At 35.6% G+C, this 17,219-nt stretch overlaps 1 protein-coding gene across 1 annotated transcript in view; it reads left to right on the top strand.

Moving 5' to 3' along the window:
* ADAM10 (ADAM metallopeptidase domain 10) overlaps nt 1-17,219 on the top strand; it is a 110,950-nt gene that overhangs the window by 38,133 nt on the left and 55,598 nt on the right. Inside the window, exons 3-5 of the mRNA XM_065901445.1 lie at nt 2,149-2,267; nt 4,221-4,379; nt 17,061-17,161. Of these exons, the coding sequence (XP_065757517.1) occupies nt 2,149-2,267; nt 4,221-4,379; nt 17,061-17,161 (379 nt within the window). The remainder of the gene's footprint in view (nt 1-2,148; nt 2,268-4,220; nt 4,380-17,060; nt 17,162-17,219) is intronic.

The following is a 17,219-nucleotide window of genomic DNA, read 5'->3' as shown; positions in this document are numbered from 1 at the left end:
AATGATTTTCCAAAATGTGATCCTTTAAAAAATAATGTGTGTATTTATACTCACATTTATGATCAAGAATTTCATGTCTGTTAGTTGGTTAAAAGGAATTTTATGAAAAGGATATACAATAAGAATTCAGGAAAGATTCCTGTTTGTTGAGGATTGTCTTTTTTTTGACTTTGTGGAGTTCCCATTTAGAATATGTGTTTGGCTTTGTTGATTACTTGCTGCAGTAGATTGGAACGTTAAGGTTCTAAGGATGTCTTTCCTAGCCTACAGTCCTTGCCACAGTAGTTGGGAAGCCCTAGGAGTTTTTTGGTGAGAGGTTTAGGCAAGTGGAAATGAATGCAGCTGCAAAATAAAAGGTTGCCAATACAGGAAATTAAGGGAAAAAGATAAAATAGTGTTCAGAAAGGGTGACACTATGAAGGTAATGGTTATTATACCCAACTGTTGACCCCTATTTACTTGAAAAATGATTTGATTTTTTTCTTTAAAATCAACATTATTGAAGTATAATTTACATAAAATATATTCATTTCAAGTGCATAGTTTGAGTTAAGTTTTGACAAATGTATACACTTGTGAACCACCATTCAAATCAAGGTGTAGAACATTTCCATCAGAGCAAAAAATTCCTTCATTCCCTTTTGCTCTTAGTCTCTCCATCCCAGGCAACTACTAATCTGCTTTCTGTCACTAGAGATAGATTTTGCCTATTCTAGAATTACATATATATGGAATTATATATACTGTGTGCATTCTTTTGTGTTTTATAAAAGTACCTATTTTTAGTAGTTTGATGATTTTATTGCTGAATAGTTTGCTACTGTATGAATAAGCCACAACCTTTTTCTCTCTTTACTTGCTGATAGACATTTAGGTTATTTCCAGGTTTTGGCTATTATGAATAAAGCTGCTTTGGACATTTGTGTCCAATTGTTTGTGTGGACATATATTTTATATTTTCATTTCTCTTGGTATAGAATTGTGGGTCATAGGGTTTTTGTATGTTTACCTTTATAAGAAACAGCCAGTTTTCCAAAGTGATTGTACCATTTTTTACCTCCGCCAGCAATGTGTCAGAGTTCAAATTATTCCACATCCTACTAACATTTGGGGGTTGGCTAATTAAAGACTTTGGTTCATATTCACTGAGTAGAAGTTGTGTTATATGCAGACCTTTATGGCAGTTATAAAGGAGACTTGATATAGTTTTTAAAGTTAGGTAGTGATAGCTACTTTACTACCCTTTACATCTCCTTTGTGCCAGGTACTGTGTTAATGACTTTACATACGTTATAATCTCTAATCCTTAAAATTGTTCCAGAAAATAGAATGTGTTATCTTCATTTAATGGACAGGAATCCTGGGCTGGCAAGGATTTACTAGGCTTAAGATTTTGATTCTGAGTTTGATTCTAAAACCCTAGATTTCTTTATTGAATTTTATTTCAGTATATTGGTCTTTCCTTTTCCTTTATAGAGGACAGTTAGAATGAGTATAATTTCAGCTAATATCATGGTCCTTTGGGTTTGGGATCTCCAAATTGAACTGAGAAAGGTCTAAAAAGAATTAGAAGAAGATGCCCCAGGGAAAAATAAAGGAGTTGTGAAGTTTTCTGTGTATGTGTGTCTGTCTTTCTGTATGTGTGTGTCTGTGTGCGAAAGAAAGAGCACGCATACTTGCTTGTCTGAAAAGAGATGTTAAGTATCTAATTAGATGGCATTTCCTTATGTATTCTCTTATCTGAGTTGTGAATTATAGGGGAAAATGGAAAAGCTGTGGAATTACTAGAGAGGGGAGACAAGTAGTGGTGAATTAACAATAATTGGGTCAAGAAGCTTGCTTTTATCTTCAAGTAACTTAGTTGCTGTTGGAATGATCTTGTTTCACCATGTGAGAATCAGTCTGTAGGCATTTATTTTTTTAATATATCCCTAGATGATTACTGTTTAATTGTATGTGAGTTGTATCACAGTGTTAGCTTGAATTTTAGAGCAGAATTTTTATAAGAAAATCTTAGCCAGTTATTTCCCAAATAGACAAATTGTGTGAAACAATCCACATTTTGCAGCTTTTTTTTAATTAAAAAAATAATTGTTTAAATGTGGATCCTTTTAATTTCATTTTTTTCCTTTCCTACCCTGTTTGCAGACATTTCAACCTACGAATGAAGAGGGACACTTCCCTTTTCAGTGATGAATTTAGGGTGGAAACATCAAATACGGTACTTGATTATGATACCTCGCATATTTACACTGGACATATTTATGGTAAGTTGAACCTTAAAAGAACTGTGTTTAATTTTTTTCTATACAAGGAAATATATGCATTTTGAAGTATAGGCAAATATTTCAGAAAGATGGGGTAAATCCTGGGGAGATTTGAGTGTATTGTGAAGAGCAATGGGCTTTGAAGAATGAAGTAATTCTTCGATCAACCTTTACATATATGTTTAGTATTGAATTATGCAGCGTCTGACTTCTGAAAGGTATGAAGTTTTGACTCTCATTACCTCCAAACTGTTAGGTTTTTAAAAAAATTTTAATGATTTATATAATTTTCTGATCTTCCAAGCAAGGAATTAACAGTAACTTAACTATGTTTTATAACGAACTGTAAAGATTATCTTAATAGCCAAAAATAATGTGACAAAGTCATTCATAGGAAAATCCTCCCAGGGCCTTCCTTCCTCTGGATCTATTTACTTTTTGTTCACAATTCTAATGAATTTCTCTTACTACACCAGATTTAAAAAGGTATCAGGGAGATGGGGGGCACACTTATTAGCCCAATAGAAAATTACATCTGTCAGCTTAGTAGTGTAGGGAGAACAGAACAATTGATGGAAGTCGTAAAAAAGTTAAAAAAGCAAAGTCTTCTGTAGGTATTAGGGGCAAAATATCATTGAGTTATAACTGTACGTTAATAAATACTCAAGATGATCCTATTTATTAAGAGTTATTAAAGTTAACTGAAAGTTAAATTTTATTTCTACATATTAGAGAGATTTCCATTCAAAATCCTGACTTGAAAAATGCTTTGAGAAAGGTTTCTTATTTTTTTTTATGATGATCGGTAAATGAGACATTTCTGTACTTAAAATTTCTTATTTGTAGATCAAGCATAGTTAAAAAATTAAAAGTTTTTTTGTATTCTTATAATTCTTTAATGGAAAAGGAAAGTGTTTTTCCATAGGTCGAGATTTCTAATGTTAGATTATAGTTTTCTGTTATTTTCTTGATCATTTATCTTGCTGGGCAAGTAACTTAGTAGTCTCCCAGTACCCCCCCCCCTTTTTTTTGGTAGGTGATAGTCAAAAAGCCTACAAGACTATAAATGAGTTTGCAGATAAACATCATATCATTTAAAATACAAATGTCTTGGACTTAGCTTCAGTCTATGATTAACTTAAAGTCAACTAATTACTGTTAATCTACAACTTAGAAATTGCAGAAAGCCTGATTTTTGTTTTAATGAGAAATTTTTGAATGGCAAATTTAACTTTTAAAGCCCTCGCCTAACTACCCACCTCTTCTTATCATTTGATATTTGGTACTCAGCTTTTCTTTATGACTGTATTAAAAAACAAAACTACCTTTTTTCTTATAATTTTCTTTCCCTAAAGAAGTATAATTGATGGGATACTATCATGAACATTTTTCCAATATCTCAGAAAGAATTGTTGGCATATTTTGTTCAAATTGCTTCTGAAATATTTAATACTGTCTTATTTTTTTAAATGTATTTGTAAAACCTACTGGTGGTAAGGAAGCTAAAAGGTTCGTGCAGAATATATTAGGTGGGAAAGGAACTTTTTTTCTTATGGCAATTAGAGTAGAATTTCAAAAGATACTTTAATATCTTTATTTTGAAAGTGTATATTTTATCAGTGTATCTGCTTGCCTCTAAGTTTATTTAAGTCATTTTTTTGAATGACTATTGCATGCATGCCAGGCACTGTGCTAGGTTCTGGGAATTTGATAGTCAGCAAGACAGATGTTCCATTTTTCATTGTTGTTACTATATATATACTGTATATATTTTAACTAAGTTCCAGTTGTTGTTCACATTCAGGTTGATACGTTTCATGTGAAAATTAATTTCCCCGGTAAATTTGTATTTAGTTTTTTTTCTCCATACATAAGAATGGCTTTATAAAGGAGAATGAATTTAACATTCATGTGCAAATCAAATTTTTAAGAGTTTGTGGCTTTCATTAATAGGTGAAGAAGGAAGTTTTAGCCATGGGTCTGTTGTTGATGGAAGATTTGAAGGATTCATTCAGACTCGTGGTGGCACATTTTATGTTGAGCCAGCAGAGAGATATATTAAAGACCGCACTCTGCCATTTCACTCTGTCATTTATCATGAAGATGATATTAGTAAGTACTTAAATTTTGCAAAGAGTATATAAATAGTTAAAACTATGTGGAGACAAATGAAACCTGAGCTGTTTTCTTTCCTAAGCTGTTAATCAGGCTAGAAAATAGTTTCACAACTAAAATCTCAATTAAAGAATAGATCTATGTCGTTGAGACAATATCATTGTCAGTCTGTGCCGGTACTACTTTGTTGATATGCTACAACCAATTCTATTTGAACTATGAGTCAACCAACTCCGATTGAACTGGAAATTCTATATTGTGATATCATCCAGTCATTTAATGCTATAACACCTTTGTGTGTGTGGCCTACTGAAGCATCATCTTATGTAAATTTCAGTGTGGATATTTGCATAGTATTTAAAGAATATTTTAGATATTTTTGTAATTTCTAAGCCTTTTGAGTATTTCTTTTTGGAATCTTGAAATGACTTCCCCTTGGTAAGACTTCAGATTTATCTTTATGGATTTTGTTCTCGACCGTGGTCTTTATGTGATGGTAATTTGTTGGGAGGGTTCTTTTTCTGTGTTTTAAGAATAGAAAATGTATTTAGACTTCCCCTTTTCATTCTACCATTGTCTGTATATCCATAGTCATTTAATCACGAGAATGCTGTAATGAAATGACCCAGAAATGCATTCCTCTAATTCACAGGCCTCTTGAATACTCATATTTTATTTTTGACTGTAGTAAGAGTAGTCTATCAATTTTTGCCTATTTTCCTTATTTGGCAGCTTCCAGGCTTCATTTTCCTTTCTATATATAGAAATTTGTTGTCAGTAATTTCGTTCTCACCCCAGGTAATGTACTGGAAAGTGTTAACCATGTCGACTTCTTGCTTTATCAGCTCTGACCGTTTCTGTACTTAAGTCTGTCCGACTTGCTTGTCATCTCTAATGCTCGATTACTATAGAAAATAGCATAATTGTTCTAGATAGAATACATTTATGATTTTGGCTACTTGTTAAATCATAAATTCGTTAATGCTACTTGTGTACATTTTTGCTCATCCCTATTTGATTCCTTTTCCAATTTCCCCTCCTGGTATTTTAGACTCTCCTCAAGCTCCAAGCTACAGTCTTTCTTCACAAGCTAGAGTATGAATTCCTTTGCCTTCCTTTCTTTCTGCCAGTAGAATTATCATCTACTTCATTTGTATGTTACTTTGTAATTTTCTGAGTAATTTAATCATTTTGCAGGTTTACCTCCTCTATCAGGGTGTGTAAGTTCTCCAACTGCAGTTTCTGTTTCTTTTGCTCCTTTAACATTTGAGATATCATTTATCTCTGCAGCAGTTTCTTCACTGATACTTAATAAAGTCCTGCAACATTTTCCCTATAATGTTTTCTCAAAATCAAGCAAGACCTTTGGGAAAGAAAGGAGAGGAAGAAATGATTGACAGATTTTGAACTGATGATTTCCTTCCCGTGATACTGTAATCAAACATTTTCCTTCACTTTGTATGTCTTATAAGTATCTTCAACTGTGTTTATTTTGCCTTTTATGATTTCTGTTGTTTTGTCTTCTCTCCCGTTTCCTTTCTTCTCTTATCTACTTGTATGTAGTTTAAGAATGTTCTGCTCTTTTTTCATACTTCTGTTTCTTCCTCATCATATAATTGCATTTCTTTCACTTTGTATCTTATAGTAATTTTCAAAAATCTCCCTTTATTTCAGCCTTTTCTTTTTCCCCAAAGGTGATGAGTTAGCTTGCAGAATCAGTGACATTGGATGCAACTTAGCTTTCTGTTCCTTTTGGCATTTAACTTTACCATTGATTTCAGTGCTTAACTCTTACTTGGTAAACATATATTCATGGTAAGGAGATCTTTTCACATTCTGCTTGTTATTACATGCCAGTAGTGGTATTAGAGCCTAAAAACAACAATGTTTAGAGTGGTTTTGTTTGTAACTTCTTCTGGTAAATGGAAATGTAATGATATGAGGATAAGAGTATGGGAAGCAATTGCCTTAAACAGAATTTTTAGTGCTTGCAGATTTAGACAATTACTTTTGAAAAACTATCGGAAAATCTGTTAACTACAAAAGGAAAGCACCCATGTATTAACCATTTAGTTTTTAAATAGTTGCTCTAGTCTAGATTCTAGACCAAGGGTTGGCAAACTTTTTCTCTAAAGGTCCAGATAGTAAATAATTTGTCTTTGTGGACCATATTTGCTCTGTTGCAGCTGAATTCTGCCATTGTAGTATGAAAACAGCAATAGGAAACATGTAAATGAACGAGCATGGCTATGTTCCAATAAAACTTACTGACACTTAAATTTGAATTTCATGTAATCTTAACATGACACAAAATATTATTCTTTTAATTTTTTCCCACCATTTGAAAATGTAAAAACCATCTTTAGCTTTCATGCCAAACAAAAGGACTCATATCTAGCAGGCTGTTGTTTGCCTACCGCTCTTCTAGAGGATGGCTAGATAAATTTACTTTTCTTAAATTGAAATATAGTTGACATACAATATTATGTTAGCTTCAGGTGTGCAACTTAGTGACTTGACATTTAAATACATTATGAAATGATCACCACGATAAGTCTGGTAACATCTGTCACCATACAAAATTATTACAGTATTATTGACTGTATTCCTTATGCTGTATGTTACCTCCCCACGACTTATTTTATAATTGGAAGTTTGTGTCTTTTAATCTCCTTGACCTATTTCGCCCAGTCTCCTACTCCCCTTCCCTTTGGCAACCACTGGTTCTCTGTATCTATGACTCGGTTTCTGTTTTGTTTTGTTTTTTTTTTTTAAAGATTCCATATGTAAGTGAAACCACATGGTATTTGTCTAGATTAAATTTATTTATTTATTTTGCGGTACGTGGACCTCTCACTGTTGTGGCCTCTCTCCCGTTGCGGAGCGCAGGCTCAGCGGCCACGGCTCACGGGCCCAGCCGCTCCGTGGCATGCGGGATCCTCCCGGACCGGGGCAGGAACCCGTGTCCCCTGCATCGGCAGGTGGACTCTCAACCACTGCACCAGCAGGGAAGCCCTAAATTTACTTTTAATTGGCCCTTTAACCTCTCTGTGTAGAATACCTAAGGTTCTAATAGTATTAGTGGTAGTACAAGTAGTTATTTCTCTTTGATGTATAACCAGCACCATATAAAGTTCTTTGCTTAAATTATTTTGTTTAATCTTCACAATAACCCTGTGAGGTATATAGGCACACTATTATCCCCACTTCATAGATGAGGAAACTAAGCCCTAGAAAACTTATGTCACTTGATTGTGGATCTCGTGTTCTTAACCATGTGTCTTCTGCTTCACTCCTGAAAGAAAGCTGTAAATTCTCACTGCCATTATTCCAAGGATTTTTGGGTCTTTTCTGAAATCTGTAAGCCTCCCTGAAATCACACATTTGCATCTATTGCTGTTTAGAGCCAAATTCTTTCCCTAACATATCTAGCAATGGATGCTTTATTTCACGACTAATTAAAAGGGAGAGGATGTCCCTTTATTATTTAATAATAATATTATTATTATTTTCATATAATTTGCTTAGGTGCCAATAATTTATTTTTACAGCTAAAGTATTGCATGGCTGTTTAGATCATTGTGTATATGCTTGAGTGAATTTGGTGTCCCTGTATTTGTTATTTTCAGTGGAAGCAAATGACAGGGGAGGCACGCCAACTTTGGATAGGAATCCTGATGAGAGTTTGGCTACCCTCATCTTAATACTGTTTTTGCAACTCTAGGCATGAATATATGAAACCACCATGGAAAATGATACTGATATTCTGGAGAACCTTAGGGAATGGCTTCTGATGCTGTACCAGAACATAGAGACAGTTTTCAGTGAAAATATTTAATAACTTCTAGATGCTTTGATATCTAGTTAGATGTGAAGGTGATAACTACATGTAGTTATCAGCTTAAAATTCATACTTGTTCAATCTATACTTAGGTGGTAAAAAACACTCTCTTCTAGAACATAGAAGTGTGAACAATTATGACAGGGTAAGAATACCATTTAGTCCTCTGCCTCTTGGCCCAGTTTATTTTAAAGAAACTGGGAAAAACATTGTCCCATAAACTATACTGCTAGTCTTAGTAATATGAATAGCTTTTAGGAATGACTGACTGTATGATTGCTTGGAATCATTAGTTGTAAATAGTGGACCTTTGCACCTTTTGTATATTACCTTTCTGAGAGGCAAACGTCTAAGCAATTTTCCCATGCTGTACTTATAAAGAAATATTTTGTTTCTGAACTAAAAGATATTTTAAGTAAATACATGAAGCTGCAGAGTAAGAGTGTTTAGGTTTATTCTTTCACTTCAGATTATTTATTTTCCTTTGGGTGGTATAGGAAAGCCCAGAGAGCTTGAATTTGCCTGTGCCTCATAGTATTGTATCAATAGTAGGCTACTCTTACTTTTAGCCTGTGTGCTAGCTGTAACTGTACTTATTGCTTTTTTTCTCTTGTGCTTCAGTGGGAAGACCCCTTATTTCTTGCTCTGAAAAATTGAGACTGTTAAATTTTACTTAACCATTTCAAGTGAAGGCCTCCTTCTGGTAGAAGCCTCTTCATTTGTGAAACTTCAGGATATTGCTTTTAATAAACCTTAAAAAAAATCAGTTAGTTTCATATTGTGTTTTTGAAGTTGTGGATGTAAATGAGTTTTGTCATAGTCACTAAGACTTCCAACTCCGGGGCTTCCCTGGTGGCGCAGTGGTTGAGAATCCGCCTGCCGATGCAGGGGACACGGGTTCGTGCCCTGGACCGGGAAGATCCCACGTGCCCCGGAGCGGCTGGGCCCGTGAGCCATGCCCGCTGGGCCTCAGCGTCCTAAGCCTGTGCTCCTTAACGGAAGAGGCCACAGCAGTGAGAGGCCCGTGTACCACAAAAAAAAAAAAAAAAAAAAAAAAAAAAGACTTCCAACTCCTTTTGTGTCACTGTTAGTGGAAAGGAGGGATAAAGGATAGAAGGAAAAGAGGAAAGGAAGAATTGAATTGGAAAGTATTGATAATGACTAGCATTGTTCAAATCTGACATTGTTAGATTGTCACATTTTCCTTCCAGAGGTACAAGGAAATTCTGAGGATTATCGTGGAAAGTTTCTATATGTGCTTAAGGTCCAGTCTGAGCTTGGAAATGTGCTTATGTGTATGGAGTTGTGACAAACTGTGGTAGACACTTGGAAAGATTAAGGAATGGAGTGTTCTGATTGAGAATTCAGTAGCAGAATGGCTTAAGACTATGATAGGAAGTGCCCATGACTTCAGAACTCCCATAGGATATACAGGTTTATTGGTTAATTTCTATACTGTATGTTTTAATTCACATGTTTTACTTAGCATTGATGTTAAATACTTAATTTTCTTAAGCAAAGTGACAGTATTTAAAAGAAATATAAGAATTTAGTGGCATTGTTGACTCTGTTTTTGCTTTCTTTTTTCTGAGTTAATCTCTAGGGAAATATAGTTTCTCCAAATAGTTCACAGGCACAAATGAAGAAAAGTTGAGAAGCCTGTGAGAAGTGGTAGCTATTTGAAAAATATTTAATTAGAAATGTGAGATATTTAATTGGGAAAACATTTAAAAAAACAGATTAGAAAGAGACAGTGAGGGGTTTAATTCTTTTTGCAGAATTTGGAGAAAATATGCCCAGCCCTTTCATATTATACAATCAAAGTTTATTTTGTTTTATTTATGTAAATAAGACTCAAGTTGCGAACACTTTAGATCAAGACGTTTTCTGATTGGTTACCATATGTATCGGGTTGGCCCAAAAATTCATTCAGGGTTTTCCGTAAGATGTTACGGAAAACCCTGAATGAACTTTTTGGCCAACCCAATATATATTTATGTATATATTTATTTTAAAAACATAAATAGAAAATATTTTGGCTGCATAATGATCATTTCAGAAACATAAGATTATTTTAAAATAACAAAGCTCTTATATTGTAAAACAGCTTTAAAACTCATCCTAGAAAGTAAAATTATATTTGGAAATTTTATTCTTTTTTTCCGAGAAATATCACCTCTTGATTGTGTTTTGCAGTGTTTGAGATGTTTTTACAAACAGATTGAATAAGAAAATTAATTAATTGTTCATCTGAATATTGCATTGAAGATGCAGTTTTTAATAAGTTGTCATTATACTGTCAAGTCATATGTTTTGAGAGTTTGGAAAAAGTTTATAGACATTTGATGTGGTAGTAAGAAGAATGAATTTGAAAGTTTTAAATTAAGACTTCACAAGCATATGCATTTAAAAAATAGGGATTTTCTTTTGGGGGGCATTGTTTCTTCATCATACCTCATCAGCAAACTGTTCATGGAAAATAGAGTTTTTTGGAATAGACCAGAAGATTGATGTAGTTCTGAATTCAATAGAATTCTGTAACTTTATTACGATTGCAAAAGGGACTAGAATTAGTTCTAAACGCTAAGTTTGAAGATGATGGAAACTGAAGCCTAAAGAGTCTTAAGCAACTTGGGCAAGATATTTTCAAGGCAAGGATCCATGTTTCCTGGCTTTTACTCCAGTACTTTTTAGTTACATCGTAAATTAGTAGAGACTTGTTTAAAGGTGGCTAAAGTCAAGGAACTTAATGATGGTAAAGACAATTATTGTGAAGATAAAAAAAAGATTAGGAGAAAGCTAAGGCTTTATTTTTGGTATCATTGTTGAGTTTGCAGAAGTGTGGCTATCTTCCCTACTGAAAAATAGAGTAAATTTACATTTTAGGTTCAACTTTTATGAGTGATGAGTTACAGAAAAACTAGAAGTAGCATTGAGTATATATGTGTGTATGTACTAGGGATAAGAGGCGCTAAAACTAGGTCTTTCACATCTCTTCTAGCACAATTCAATGCTTGACGTTTATGCTAGCGACCTTGTGGGTGTGTCTGAGGACATTGGTCTAGGACTTGGGCCCTGCAAAGAGCTGCTTTACATTGTGATACAAGATTATAAAAATGTTAAATTCTGTTCATGGTTTATAACTTTGGAGATTAGATCATCTCCGTAAGCAACCTTGTTATCTTATATTTATATTCATTAGACTAGGAATTCACTGATGTGGATTTTACTGCTTTCAGCAACTGTAGAGGCTTAGAATTGCTGGGGAAGGAAAAAATTGCCCTCTGCCCTTTTTAGGTTCTTCTAGCTGGTCTAAGAATTAAATTGACATGAGACAGATTAAAAGGAGAAAATCAAATTTAATTATGTATGTACGAGGTCTCCATCAGAAAAATGAGGCCCCAGTTAGGCAATTGAGGTTTATATGGCATTTGAAGGAGGAGGGGCTAGGGGTTTGGTACTTCAAGGGGGAGGAAAACAATTACAGGAAGATGGAAAAGCAAATGTTGGGTAAACAAATGTTTGCTCTGCCATGCAGGGACAAGGCGGACACAGAGAGGACTTGGTCTCCAGGACCTGCCAAGTTCCTCCTACCACACCTAGCCCATTTTCTTTGTAGATCTCTCTGTTGATAGTGCTGTTCCTGAACCAAGCCCTTTATCTAAATTCTTCTAGGCAGTTAAAGGGCAGGTAAAAAGAAAGACTTCCTCAGTCTTCTGTTTCTTAAAAATAATCAGTCTAAAATAATCCTTATGCCAGAGAGAGACATGGGGTGGCAAATTTTGTTCCCCTGCAGAATCATGGACTTAAAGGCAACCTTGTAGGGGACTTTCCTGGCGGTCTAGTGGTTAAGACTCTGCGCTACCAATGCAGGGGGTGTGGGTTTGATCCCTGGTCAGGGAACTAAGATCCCACATGCTGCGTGGCACAGCCAAAAAATGAAAAAAAATTTTAAAAAAGGTGACCTTGTAGATCAACTAGTTAAAACTGTTGCAGAGTTTAATTCATTTGCTTAAGATCACACAAGTTAGTGGGAGACATGGTAAGGAAAAAGCACAAGAGGTAATGTGTCAGAACTGAGGCATGGCATTTGTATGAGAAAGTAGTTTGAAGGGAAATCAGGATGAAGTTTGAGAATAGCTTTGTGACCTTATGCAAGTAAGTAACTTTCCCTTTTCTGGGTGTCATTGTCCTCATGTTATAAAGTAAGTATGTAGATCATTAATACTTCTTATTTCTTCTAAAATTTGATGATTCCAAACTACTTTTCCTCTAAAGCTGGAAATATTTTTGGCTTTTCTGATTATCAAATGACTATATAAAATAGATATTTTTGCTTGTGAATTAAGTAGAAGATGAAGTGTATCCACCACCATTAGCATTTTGGTGAATAGCCCTTTAGGTCTTATCATTTTTTTTATTAATAAATTTATTTTATTTATCATTTGCGTGTCTAATCTGTACAAGACATTTTCAGATACATTGGATACAGTGATGAACAGGGCAAAGTTTCTGTCCTAACGCACTTTACAGTCTCCTGATCAGAATAATAGAGCAACATTTCTCCTATTGACCTGATACCCGTGATCCCCTTGGCCCCCAACACTAACCTTTCTTAAAAAACAAGGGTGGGAAGGGACATGCCTGGACCAGCTCTGAGTTTCTGTTTCCTGTGAGAGCAGGGTTGTGAGTGCATGTTGAAAAGGGGACCATCTTTAGCTTACTGTCCTTCATACTATGCCCTTCTCTCCCTGCTCTCCCTACCCTTCCCAAACAGAGACTGGTTGTGGGGGATCGGGGAAGGGGCACTAGGGAGAAAGGGTCCTCTGTCCACTGCAATTGGAAGGGGGAAGGGTATTTGGGGGCTGCTTGACCCATCTGTCCATTCCTCCACACCCATCATCTCTCCTTAAAGAAAACAAAAAGTCTGCTCGTCTTTTTACTGTCTCAATGAATCCTTGTGGATTTTTGGCAACTTTGGGAGTCAGTGGCATTTTCATGGGCAAGGACCCAACCTACCTACCCTTCAGATACCTAGCAAACCAACTTTTGGCACAGTATCTGTCTGTGGAACCACTGTCTTTTAAATTCAATGAATATCATAAAAGTTGGGACATTTGATTGAATTTAGTGAGTCATAGTGTGTCATTGGAGGAATTACACAAAGTTTTGATGGTTAGAGAGTTATCTCATAGCTAAAGCTTTGGACTCTGCAGTCAAATTCCTAACCTGGCAGTCACGTTGAGGGAGGGATGGCTTGCTGGGAGTAGTGAGGAGATAAAGTCTAGTCTAGTTAGTCTGTAGTGAGAAGTGGGTGTTTTACACATCTGTTGGGCAGATGATCTGTACTGTAAATATTCCCCCTTCCTGGAGTGGATGATTGAGAGTTAACTAGAGCTATTTCCTGCTTGAGGTGGTATCACAGTATATGTATTATTTATATCTGTGCTTCCTACAACAAAACAGAAGCAAGAGGTTGGCATGCAGAGGAACTGGAAGAAAGGCCTTAGATTTAAAGCTGATCTTTGTTTTAAATAAGCTGAATATTCTACGCCAATGACTCATTCTTTGTGAAAGAATATGCTGTTTGGCCTTTTCAGGGGAACTACAGTTGCATCCTATGATTTAGCATCTCAATGAGGGCTTATTCATTAGTTGAACAAAGGCTTTTTCTAGAGATGGGGATTATATTGTCAGTAATTTTAGAGGGAAAATGTCATTGTCCATTTTCATAGTTAATGTGGTGACCAGGGAAAATAGGCTCTTTTAGAAGTTTTGAAAGTATATGGGAAACATTTTATACTCGATTCCTTTTCTTCTATTGGGAGAGTTTTGTGCTGACAGATTTTGAAGCATATATAAAATTTATGATATATAAGATACAATTTACAAAGAAACAAAACACTAGTTCTTTTAAATATTCTAATTCTTGATGTTTCTCTTTTTTTAAAATAATTAATTAATTAATTAATTAAATTTTGGCTGTGTTGGGTCTTCGTTGCTGCACGAGGGCTTTCTCTAGTTGCGGCGAGCAGGGGCTACTCTTCGTTGTGGTGCACAGGCTTCTTATTGGGGTGGCTTCTCTTGTGGAGCATGGGCTCTAGGCATGTGGGCTTCAATAGTTGGGGCCCACAGGCTCTAGAGCGCAGGCTCAGTAGTTTTGGCACACGGGCTTAGTTGCCCCACAGCATGTGGGATCTTCCCAGACCAGGGCTCGAACCCGTGTCCCCTGCATTGCCGGCAGATTCTTAACCACTGCTCCACTAGGGAAGTCCTTTGATGTTTCTAATGTTTTAAATTAGAGTGTACTATATAGATCATAGTTTTATTTTTTAGTTCCCCTACACATTTATAAATAACAAGAGAGTTTCAGTAGTTTGACAAAAACTTTTGAAGGTCATGGTGCAGTTGTAATTTTCCCCATTGATTATTAAGATCACTTTGCATACTTTCAGCTTGCATGGTCAATTTTACTGCCTGTGATAATGTGGTAAAGTGGGGACTGCCTGTAGTTAAACAGTGAAATAGGATTGAGAAGGGACTCTGGAAATACATGATCATTGTCAGGTGGCATAAAGGAACTGCTTGAGGTTACAGATGATAATTTTTGAATGAGAATAGTTATAGTTACCAGTTGCCTCTCCAGCCCCATTCAACTGGAGCGGTATAGGTAGAGAGCTGAATTTAAACAGGTTTTGGTGGAGAGTTGGGAATGGGGTGGTGGCAAGGGAGTTTAAGGTAAATGCAGTGGAGTAAGTATAATAATAATTGACTATGGGATTTAAACTGAATAAGGAGAGAGAGAATATCCACTAGTGAACAGGGTGGTAGCATAGGTGGATTGAAGGGTTTTTGAGATGTCAAAGGATTGTTGGAGTCTAAAGGGAATGTTCTGAAAAGATGAGTGGTGGAAAGAAAGTAGGATGAGGAAGTTGAGATTAAGAAGGGGTTTCAGAAATTGAGGTAGGAGAAGACAGTTGGAGAAAAGGTAGAATGAGTGTATTGGAAGGATCATCCCCATGAATGTTGAAATCACTAAGAATTATGATGGGGTGGTATCAGAGAGAGTGACAGTGAGTTAGGAGCTATAAATAAGGTAATAGAGGGAAGTAGTGAATTGGAGGCAGCAAAAACTTATAGTAAACTGGAGTACTTGGTGGTGTAGTCTCATGACTATAAAAGCTGAGCCCCAATGAAAATAGCCTTGATGTTCCCAAGGCAGGAAGTGGTAGATAGCTGTGAGTGTTTAGGTAAGTGAGGGTCAAGGGAATGTCTTCCTAAGAACAGGGAGAGTTCTGGGGTTCCCCCTTGATTTTTTTAAAAATAAATTTATTTATTCATTTATTTAATTTTTGGTTGCATTGAGTCTTCACTGTTGCACGCGAGTTTTCTCTAGTTACTGAGAGCGGGGGCTACTCTTCGTTGCGGTGCGTGGGCTTCTCACTGCGGTGGCTTCTCTTGTTGCGGAGCACGGGCTCTAGGCATGCGGACTTCAGTAGTTGTGGCACATGGGCTTCAGTAGTTGTGGCTCACAGGCTGTAGAGCACAGGCTCAGTAGTCGTGATGCACGGGCTTAGTTGCTCCGTGGCATGTGGTATCTTCCCGGACCAGGTCTCGAATCCATGTCCCCTGCATTGACAGGCGGATTCTTAACCACTGCGCCACCAGGGAAGTCCCTAAGGCTATCATTTCTTCCACATTTATGGGTTGGAATTTTACAGCTGTTGCAATCTTGACCTCTGGTAAAAACTAACGTTTAAATCAGAGCTGTTATATCAATGTAAGTAGGTTGTCCATAACCCCTACCTGCTACCTGCCAGTTTAGATTTGTATTGTGATATTTAGTTAGTAGTTCCAGTGAAATAGGTCACTAGTGTCCACTTCAGGTTCTAGATTTACTTAAGAAACAGTGTTTCTAATTATAATTCTATGCATTATAACTATATGCTACTTAAGGATGTTTCAGTGCTTCCCCTCTAACCCATGTCTCTATATTTTATTTTATTATATATATTTTTAATATTTAAAAAAATTTTTTTTATATTTTATTTTGATAGTTCTCTTAATTATGGGTAGTAGATTGAATTATAAAATATGTTCATGAACTAAGGAGAACCTTAACAAGGGAAGTATATGAACTTTGAGAGAGTGGAATAAACTTTTAAATGACTACACTAAATTGAACAGCTGTCTGGAAATAGAAACAATTCAGTTAAGGCTAAATTAATCACTGTTTAATTATAAAGGGAAAACAAGTGATAATAAAATAGTTATTGCTTTATAAAGCATTCACTTGAATTATACATTGAAGAAATTTAAACTCAGTCTGCTTTTACTATGCCATGGAGCATGTTTCTAGGTTACTTTCCCTTATGACTAGTTGGTATTCATTGAAGGAATTCAAACCAAATATGATATATTTGCCTAACTGTAGTTCAAATTGAGGTAGCTTTGTACATTTGCAGAATAAGAAATTTAATGTGTTTGAACGGAAAGTTATAAATTACAAAATGAAGTAAATTGCAGTGTTAAAATGCTCTATATATCTGAAGTGGGACAGGTTGGGAAAGTTAAACGCAGAATAAAGAATGATTATTGTTCTTTTTTAGAATTCACAAATCATTCATATGACAAAAACTTAGAGACCATTGATGTTGAAGGAGAACTTCAGAACCTGCCAAGTTTTAAAAGTAGAATGCCTAGCATAATGCCTTTCCCATTGGAACCCAATAAGCATTTATGGCTTTCATTAATTATGACAGTTAAATTTTCATTTATAAGATAATTGGTAATACCTAAACATGTGACAGTAATAATATTTCTTCTTTGTATTTTAGACTATCCCCATAAGTATGGTCCACAGGGGGGCTGTGCAGATCACTCAGTATTTGAAAGGATGAGGAAGTACCAGATGACTGGTGTGGAAGAAGTAACACAGGTAAGGATTTTAATACAAACTTGTGTTTAAGAAATGGAAGTGAACTTGGGTATGTGTT

This window comes from Phocoena phocoena, chromosome 2 (genome assembly GCF_963924675.1).
Source record: "Phocoena phocoena chromosome 2, mPhoPho1.1, whole genome shotgun sequence".
Taxonomy (NCBI): Eukaryota; Metazoa; Chordata; class Mammalia; order Artiodactyla; family Phocoenidae; genus Phocoena; species Phocoena phocoena.
This window is presented reverse-complemented; position numbering and strand designations above follow the sequence as displayed.